The sequence below is a fragment of the Conger conger genome, chromosome 3 (genome assembly GCF_963514075.1).
Source record: "Conger conger chromosome 3, fConCon1.1, whole genome shotgun sequence".
NCBI classification, from domain to species: Eukaryota; Metazoa; Chordata; class Actinopteri; order Anguilliformes; family Congridae; genus Conger; species Conger conger.
Window position 1 is genome coordinate 56,801,601 of NC_083762.1, and position 10,166 is coordinate 56,811,766.

Here is a 10,166-nt window from a genome sequence, read left to right on the forward strand (position 1 = left end):
AAGCTCTGCCCCCCAGGGGATATGCAAACAGGGGTAAAAGTAAAATGATGTAAATAACAAGTCATTAAGATTAATATTTATTTTTATTTTTTCATTTGCTCAACAGGTCAAAAGGAGGAATAAATCACAGTAAAAGCAAGAGTCCACACAAATCTATTATTATCAAGGGACTCCCAGTGTTTGGATTATAATTATAATTGTGTGATGATTACAGCAATTTGGTTGTATCACCCAGTGATCTCTTCACAAATTGTTGTTCTCCAGTCTCACTTCTAAAGGGGCTGACTTCCTACTTATGTTCAACATATCTGTTGGATTGTAGTTTAACTGCTCTTCAAATCATTTCTAGCTTCTTCTTTTCGTTCCCCGCATGCCCTGTTACACAGGGACATTTACGGCAAACACACTAACAGACTGTGGATATGTGACCAATCAGAACAAGGAGAGTAAATGGGAAGGGAGAAACAGATTCAATGACTGAAAAAGTGATCAATCAAAGCAGGTGGAAAGAGGCTGCAGGAACACAACGCAGATGGGGATCCATTCGTTTGAAGCTCCTGAAAGAGAGAAAAATAATATTTTGTGAGACCTACCATGATTTTATATGAATTAAGAAGCAACCCTTTGATTTGGTAAATGATATTCTACCACAAACTGATCAAAAAAGAAGAAAGAAATGGTTACATTATGTAGTTAGATAAAACATTTCCTTATCAAAGACACATTGACATACTGGACCATTTTGTACAGTACATTTTACGGACAGCGGAACAGAGTGTCAGCAGTAGATCATGAAAACACTGCACCCAACAGAATAAGTACAGAACTTCACCGGAGGCTGAAACTTGTTATTTTAATGTCTAAATACAGTCCAGTTCCCCCCTGAATACATCCTTTTCACCTCACCCTTTACCATTTGCAATTCAGGTAGAGCACTTTGCACAAGGCTAAAATGGCAGTGCTGCACCTGGGATTGAAAGCCCAGCTCCTTAACCATTATCCTGCACTGCCACCCAACCCACCCTCTGTGTGCTGCTTGTGAGGGGGGCACAATGAGGGCTGGTCTGTTTCAGGATTTCATGATAAATTCTGCTCTCATGTAATCAGCCATGTCCTTTGTTGGATATGCTATATTTACGGAGTCATGAGCTATACCTGCAGCCTGTACTTGTCCTTGTTGAAAGTATTTTACTCTGTTCTGATATAAGGGGGAACCAGCCCTGGTATAGAAAGGTGAAATTAAGACAATAAATGATGTGCTCCAGGAAAGCTGTAAAACATATTCTGTTCCATGTCTGCACCATGGTAAATGTTACAGTAATTATTGATGAATCTAACTGGTCATGACATGCTAATATCAGTAATGGTACATTAATTGATCTGTGCTCCACAGCGAGTGTGTGAGAAAGTGTTTGCGCTCACCTGCAGATGCCTAGGGGTTCATTCAGCCTGTCTTCTCCCCTGAAAGATAAAACCTGATTGTTACCTGTGTGTGTTTCACTGTAAAAGCACTTTAGAGCACAGATATCCAAACAAAAGCCACATCCATGCTAGTCGTTCTCTCCAAAGTAAATTAATCAATCAAATATTCTAGCTAATCTTTCCAGAGTAAACTGGGAAAAACTGCTAAATATCCTCACCCAAGTACATGTTACACTTGCACTCACATCAAGTGCATACATACCACAGCAACGCAAATGCAACAAAACGCTATGGCAACTGGCCCAAAGTATAAACTCCGGCCACAGATAAATACTATTTCAGCAGAAGTGAACGGCAAGTTTGCAAAATCCAATAAACTATACATCAATAACAGGCTCCACAGTCAAATGTCTCTATAAAACTCATTTGCAGGTTTGTCCTGGTAAAATGAAACCTGAAATTCTGAGCTGAAGCTTACAGGTGATGGGTCCAAAGGTCACGGATTTCTTGAGGGAGACAGACCGGGACACCCTGGACTTGCATTTCTGTGGAGAGAGAATAACTGAGTGAATAAAAGACCATTTAGCTGCTGCTAACAGTGTACATTAGTCTCAATGTGAAAAGGAGCAATTACATGAGATGTGAATGAACAGAAGATAAATCTAAATCAAATGATTGAGAATTTTACAAAATGTGTATTTTCTTTCAAGTAATCTCCATCTGGTATTAGTTTGTTGAGATCTGTTTACATTGTGGCAGCAGGCACCTTTTGCATATGCGCACTCTGCCTCAGAGCAATGGATACTGACAGAGAGGTAAGCAAGGGAAAGTCTCTCTGCCTATAAAATAAGTGCATAAAAATTACATTACATTTCTAATATGAAAATGTATTGTCTTGCTCTATCTTACCCCTACCCGTACACACCCTGTAAATATAACATGTAAATATTCCACAAATCACCAAATTTAAGTTTCAGATAATCGGTTGGCTAGCAGGCTAATGTTGCTAGCCAGTCTGTGGCTAATCTTAAAGCTGGTTTTACCATTTATTGAGGCCACTGTGTTCCTGGGTACACTCAAAGCTTTAGAAATAGTTTCATACCCTTGAACTATGCATCACCACAATTTTATTGCAGAGGTGTAGAGAGAGTTCCTTGAACTTATTGACCACAGATGGACTCATATCAAGCTCTAGACAAATCCCAAGGATTCACTTTTTGTTTTTTAATACATTTTCTAAAGTTTCTAAAAACATGCTTTCACTTTGTCATTATGGGCTATTGAGTGTAAATTTATGGACAAAAATGGAAATCCATTTCAAATCAAATCTACAACACAATAATGTGAGCAAAACGTGGAAGGGTTTGAATATCCTGAAGCCATTGTAAATATATGCTATAGGCAGAGCAAGGAATGCTGACTGAGAGAAGACTACTGTTTATGTGCCACTGCCATTGTCCCCGTAACCAGATGCACAGCATCAATAAAAACCCACTTCATCCATCTGGACTGGTCATTGACATGCAGGGTGGGAACCAGCAGTTATACGAACTTTAACAGTAAGATTCTTGGATGTTTTTGGTGTTGTCTAGTTTAGGTCTGAAAAGGGGTTTTTGACAAACACAGGCAGAGGATATTCTGTCAGAGAAAGACAAACCCTGTGCTGTTAAGAACTGACCTGAGTGCAAGTGGGCTGTCTTGGGTCGCACATGCTCAGACTGCAGTGCAGGAAGATGGTGCCGTAGTCAGTGGAGAATAAGGTCACCAAGGCGGTGAAACGGCCGGGGAGAAGGGGCCCACTCTGTTCTACCCTCACCAAGCGACGGTTGCTAGGACACCTGGAGGAGGGACATGGAGGTGGGAAAACAACATTTAACAACACACACACACACAAACACACACACACACACACACACACACACACACACACACACACACACACACACACACACCTTGCTTCCATCTGCCAGTCCTATGATCTTTCAGACCTCACGCAGCTGACGCAGAGCGATGGCAGACGCCTTAATGGCTCGGTGAGGTGGTGGTTTCCCTGACCAATCAAATCCTATCTTTCTGGATGATGCTGCAGGCAATGATCCATCACCCCAAACAGGGGGGTGCAACTATCAATTTTAAGAAGTAGATGCGAGATGCCATTTTGGGGCCCCACTCCCTACATCTTAGTTTCTGTTGACCTATTGTGAATTTTGGACAGTATTTTAATAGCGAAATGTAGCCTACATTCAACAATTTATCCACTGGGATTAATTACTTATACAACAATCCTTAATGCTTGAGTTTATGTAAAGGGCACACCAGTCAGCCAGCCAGTCAGTTTCATACACTGATATCCTTAATACAATTGTCTCTGAGACCTGCAATTTTATGCTCTATCAATATGACAGTCAGATGCCTTAATTGGGCTAGTCCTGTGGTAGACAGCAGAGATTTGTCTGCAGAGGCCCATGACTAGCAGGGTAAAGGAATTTGGGAAAACTGATTCTAGATTCATCTTAAGTATAAAGTTAAATAAAAAGGAAAGAAAGAAAGAAAATTCCAGGTTGGCTTAAAAAGACATAGGAAATTTCTGTAACACTCTATTAGGCTATACTATAGTTTAGGCAATTTTAATTGCAGTATTATTTTATATAATATAGCTACTACTATAATAAAACACATTCTCTGGTGATTTTTGGGCCCTCTTGTGGCTTGGCGCCCCCATGCCTTGGATACTCTACATACTGCAGAGTGGCACCTCGACCTCAACCCTGCTAACCTGTTGAAAATGAGCAGGTACTGACCTGTTCTGTATCAGGGAGCAGGTACTGACCTGTTCTGTATCAGGGAGCAGGTACTGACCTGTTCTGGATCAGGGAGCAGGTACTGACCTGTTCTGTATCAGGGAGCAGGTACTGACCTAATCTATATCAGGGAGCAGGTACTGACCTAATCTGTATCAGGGAGCAGGTACTGACCTGTTCTGTATCAGGGAGCAGGTACTGACCTAATCTGTATCACGGAACAGGTACTGACCTAATCTGTATCAGGGAGCAGGTACTGACCTGTTCTGTATCAGGGAGCAGGTACTGACCTAATCTGTATCAGGGAGCAGGTACTGACCTGTTCTGTATCAGGGAGCAGGTACTGACCTGTTCTGGATCAGGGAGCAGGTACTGACCTGTTCTGTATCAGGGAGCAGGTACTGACCTAATCTGTATCAGGGAGCAGGTACTGACCTAATCTGTATCAGGGAGCAGGTACTGACCTGTTCTGTATCAGGGAGCAGGTACTGACCTAATCTGTATCACGGAACAGGTACTGACCTAATCTGTATCAGGGAGCAGGTACTGACCTGTTCTGTATCAGGGAGCAGGTACTGACCTAATCTGTATCAGGGAGCAGGTACTGACCTGTTCTGGATCAGGGAGAAGCGCGAGGGGCCATCCGAGTCAGCAGTGGGTGTGGCGTAGCAGCTCTCCAGAATGACAGCAAACCTGTCTGAAGCTGCTTCCTCTGCAGACACGCCCACATACAGGGCGGAGCCTAGGGGCAGGAGCACCCGGCCCGAGGAGTAGGGGTCTGTGTAGTCGGCGTTGCGGTAGAGAGACATGACCGCATTGGGCCTGGAGCCTGCCCGCACCACTGCTCCCTCCAGCGACCTAATGAGTACCATAGAATAAGGCAAACTGGACACAGACCTGCTGAACTAGACACATTTCCCAGTGATGCCCACAAAGATGGTTCATCTGTAAACAATTATTTTGAAAGGTTGAACTAGCATTAAGATGTAGCACTGAGCTCGAGATCTCGCACAAACAATAGACTCCTGAATACTGAAATGAGTACAGCAAAGGCAACACAGCATTCTGCAGTACATTACTCATGTAGTATCACTCAAGGAAAACACAATACATGCATCTTAAGAGCACAATATTGATTGAATCAAGTTTGCAACATATTTCAATGAAACATTTTGGGGTTACGGCTCTATTTGCCTTGGAGAATAGTGGCCTAAATGACAAAGCAGGCTACAGTAAGTGGGCTAGCTAGCAATCTTTGCACTTTCTGTCCGGAGTTTCTGGTATCTTTTGATCAAACTATACAGACATGATTCTCTTAAGATTTGTTTGGAAGGTTCATGAGTAAGCAAACTTATCTATAAAAATATTGTCGCCTGCTCCTTAAGTGAGGATTTCTTGTGAGAAAACACATATGTGTAGGCTAAAGGTTCTGAGAAAGTTACATTCTCAATTTTTCAATAATACCCCTTTCATCCCTCAAGGTGCGCTTATAAATTCACAAACCTACCAAACTGATACTGTGAAAAAAATACTGCTTGCATAGGCCTATGTTAAACCCTGGCTCTCTCTGTGACTCTGTGCGATTGGCTTATTGTTACAAACACTGCTTCTTTGACGTGAACACACAGATAGCTTGAGTGGGAATTCCAGTTTATAACCAGCATTGTGATACCTGTTATCAGTGATTGCCATGTGTAGGATTTGTTGACCTCGCTGTCTTAGATTTCACTCGACTAAGCTGAGATACTTCCGCCATCAGGCCCCAGGGCTTTTATCCCCTCAAGGTTCATGTTCCATTTTATAATTATATCATATCATTTGTTATTTACCTGATGTTTTTATCTAAAGCGACTTACAGTTGATTTGGCAAGACAGGGGACAATACCCCCTGGAGCAATGCCAGGTTAAGGGTCTTCTTCAAAGGCCCAATGGCGGTGTGGATCTTATCGTGGCTACACCGGGGCTTGAAACACCAATCTTTCCGGGTCCCAGTCATGTACATTAGCCACTATGCTACAGGCTGCCCCATGTTCTGTATCCCAATTTAATTTAGTCATTTAAATAAGATTTTCAAAAATGACTTCAGTCATTTAGTCCTTCAACTATCTTTAATCCACTCTTTCTATACATCCTAATGTGTTTGTTTATTATTATTATTATTATTATTATTATTTTTATTTTTATTATTATCATCATTATAATTATTATTATTACTCACAGTTGAGGTCTGATGGCCACATCCAGGCTGGTTTCAGTGTGCAGAGGATACACGCAGGAGAACGGGATTTTCTCCGGAATGGAGAAGGTTATATTTCCAATGGTAACAGGGTAAACAAATAAAGTGTTGGAATAAGTGGCATGGGTGATATTTGTCTGTCAAAAGAGAAGAGACATAGTTAACATAGTTCAGACAAGTGTGGCTGACTGCCAATTCAGAGATCTCCATCACGCACAGTGTGTTTGTTTGGAATAATTGGTTTTATGGAGGTCCAACCGAGTCCCATATGTATTGTAAATCAATTACCGTTTCTAATTATATCTAATTCATGCAGTCGGAGGACGATAGCGGCATAATAACTTATAGATACATGTTTAAAAATTATTAATTTAAAAATAAGGAACAAAAAAAAGAAGGACACACAGGTTTTTGACTTGCTGCTCTGAGAATTCCCCTAAAGGAATGAGCACTTACCCTCAGCTGGGTCCCACAGCTCTCCCTCTTGCGCTCTATCCGAAACCACACCACGCCTTTTGTCTCATTGAGTGCCTTGCAGCGGAAGTTGGCCAGGTGAGCGGATGATGCATTCAGACCTTTGCCCGCCAGGACAGAGCTGTCTAACCCCACCTGGATGAAGCTACTCCCACACACCAGCTCTGGGGCTCCCAACACCTGTCCACCAGCTCTGGGGCCCCTACCTAAAAGAGATGATTTTTAGGGCATTCTCGGTCCACACCAAGGTATTCGTTCCACCCATTTTAGATGCAACAGATTGATAGCTGTTTTTTTGTGTCTTGATAGATATTATGTCTAAATATCTTTCATGAAAATAATTATGATTATGATGAATATTAATGAATATAGACAGACCTCTAACACAAGTAGGGAAAATTAAAAATGTATTTTGAGAAGCAGTATTTTTCTGTAATTTAAATAATGGAAGTGTATTTTTATTAACACAACTCTCAGGAATGTAAAAAATCCCAGTAAACAAGCTAACAAAGAAGCAAGTACCAGTACACTCTGAGCACTTTTAAATGAGAAATGTATGAAAAGGGATGTCAATTTTTAGCAGTGAGATGGATAGAGACGCTCTGAGTGCTTTCACCCACCTTGACTCTCACACCGCCAGTTGACTTTGTCCTCACTCACACACAATTCATCTTGTCTGCAGGACCCGCACACTGCGGTGTTGACATCTAAAAAATGGCAGTTTACATTTCAGGTCTTTAGTCAATTTTCTTATGCAGCTTATTCTTTATTTTAACATACATGCTGGATCTTTACTTAACTAGTTAATTCTGGTTTACCTTACTCAGAGGTACAAAAGTTGTACCCTGCCTGTGAATGGAAGAAACAACTATTGAGTCGCAAGCCCAGGTACATTACATTATTGCCATTTGGCAGACGCTCTTATCCAGAGCAACGTACAGTTGATTAGACTAAGCAGGAGATATTCCTCCCCCGGAGCAATGCAGGGTTAAGGGCCTTGCTCAAGGGCCCAACGGCTGTGCAGATTTTATTGTGGCTACACCGGGGATCGAACCACTGACCTTGCGTGTTCCAGTCATTTACCTTAACCACTACGCTACAGGCCACCCAGTTCCCCAACCTTTATCCTAAGCCGGTGCTGCCTAATGATATGCCATGGAGTGGAGATTTTATATAGCGGCATTGCACGGTACAATTGATGCTTCTCATTCACCCGTTCATACACATGCTCACACACCGACTGCGATTGGTTGCCAACCACCAACCATCTCGTCAGGAGGATTTGGGGGTTAGGTGTCTTGCTCAGGGACACTTCAACACACCCAGGGCAGAATCGAACCGGCAACCCTCTCACTGCCAGACGACTGAGCTAATGTCACCTACAGTGAGTAATGGCTGAAATAAGCAGGTGAAGTTTTTTGAAAACCTCCACACTCTTGCCACTCCATGACATATCATTAGGCATCACTGTCCCACATTGTCACCTAAGGAAAATACAGATTATGGAATTCTGGTGACATAAACTGCCATAATCGCAAATAGGCCTGACGTAATTTTGTGTAGTTTAACGGCTTTTTAAATTATTACCTTTAGTCTATGAACACTACAGGATGTTTACTTATTCATTTCTTCTAAATTACAGTGTCCAAATGTACAAAGACGAGATGTCCACTCATGGTTTGAAACTGCAATGTTCTGGTTAGAAGCACAGTTGACTACATTCCTGCGCAATGGCAGACATTCATAAACAAAAACTCATCTGTCTAACATGAGCTATAAGGAAATAACATACCTGCACAATAGCCCAAATGACAGGCAGATGGGTTGACAAACTTGTAGACAAAGTAATTTCTAGGACAGGCCTTGATGTGGATGGGATTAGATTCAAAGTTACAACAGTCCGAAGACCAGTGCCCACAGACGCGGCTCAAGACGATTCCATCCGATGGTTTTGGGTGGCCGTCTGGGAGCCAGAGTGGGGCGTGGGTCCCACATCTTCTCACTGGAACACAGTTCTCTGGCATCTGCACACTATCCGCCCCCAGGAACAGACGGTACCAGCCTTGCCAGTCAACAGTATTATCACACTTCAAGGGGTTTTGACCAGTGTTGCTGGTGGAACGCCATGGATCATCCAGGCGAGAGTTGAAAGTGCACGGGTCCCTGCACTGCTCGACGCCATTAACAGTGTAACAATCGTGTCCTGCAGCGCACATCACAGCCCCGCACCGGAACAGTACGGAGTTTGGGCTGACACTGCGCTTCGCAATGTGGTGGGCTCCTGGGGCCCTGGTGGGTTCAGGGGGCGTCTGGCAGTCGAAAGACCCGCGCGTATTCTCGCAGACCAGATGGGAGAGGCAGTTTTCCTCAGAGGAAGCGCACTCGTCGATGTCCACGCAGCCTTCCGCCGAGGACCAGCGGTAGCCGGAGGCGCAGCAGACTCCACTGGCACAGGCCATGCTGTTGTAGCAGGAAAGACCATCTCCCACAAAGCCAGCCTTGCAGCTGCATGTTGGGTTCATGTTTTCGTCTCCCTGAGAGCTCTGACATGTAGCGTTCATGCTGCACGCGTCACAGTCGGTGACTGAAAATACCAAAAAAAAGCTTCACATGTAAACATTTACTTTGAGTATGCTGCACTTCATGATAACATGCCTGCTGATGTGACATATTTAAGCAATAACACACGACAGGCAGCAGTATACAGAAATGCTATCACAGATATAAAATGGTTATCAAACATAATGATATAAATGCTTATCAAATACAATCCCATTAAAACAGATTTTTTTGTGAACAATTTAATCATAAGAAAATAGTTCTGCCAGGCGGTTGATATGCTACATTAGTAAACTCTAACGTTGTTCTGCCTGTTAGCTTGCAAGCTTATCCCTTTTTGTTGTTTATTTGTACGTTTCCATTGTGCAAGCACTGAAAAACTGTCTCACATTAGTGGGATCAAGTTGCGTTTTTTTGTTGTAAAATGTCAACCTTTTTTGGCATAAAATCTCTGCATACCACATAAATAGTAATTGAAGAAAAGCCATCAGCCCTCCCATTGTAAACTGATGCTGAAAAAAAGTAGTAACAACACTACGTTTTTGGAATTCACTTTATATTTCTAACTGGATTTGCTACAATATTTTGTCATTTTAAGATACCCAAGACCTAGATTAATACATTTCAGTGATCCAAAAATGTTGTTGTGATTGGTTAGTGTATTTATTTACAGC

General features: G+C 42.4%; 1 protein-coding gene across 1 annotated transcript; it reads right to left on the minus strand.

Annotated features, from left to right (window-relative positions):
* Positions 1-419: 419 nt before the first annotated feature.
* LOC133123488 (uromodulin-like) lies at positions 420-9,455 on the minus strand. The gene is made up of 9 exons (XM_061233957.1): positions 8,726-9,455; positions 7,554-7,640; positions 6,916-7,139; positions 6,442-6,596; positions 4,833-5,081; positions 3,101-3,260; positions 1,901-1,967; positions 1,423-1,461; positions 420-557 (listed from the first exon to the last, which is right to left on the minus strand). The coding sequence occupies exons 1-8, from the start codon at positions 9,453-9,455 to the stop codon at positions 1,445-1,447; spliced, it is 1,689 nt and encodes a 562-aa protein (XP_061089941.1). The 3' UTR covers positions 420-557; positions 1,423-1,444.
* Between the last annotated feature and the right edge of the window lie 711 nt (positions 9,456-10,166).

Coding starts and splice junctions, on each gene's coding strand:
- LOC133123488 (XM_061233957.1), bottom strand. CDS start 9,455: ATGAACCCAACATGCAGCTGCAAGGCTGGCTTTGTGGGAGATGGTCTT. Junction 7,140..7,553: donor CTGGCGGTGTGAGAGTCAAG/GTGGGTGAAAGC, acceptor CATCTCTTTTAG/GTAGGGGCCCCAGAGCTGGT. Junction 5,082..6,441: donor GTGGCCATCAGACCTCAACT/GTGAGTAATAAT, acceptor GGTACTCATTAG/GTCGCTGGAGGGAGCAGTGG.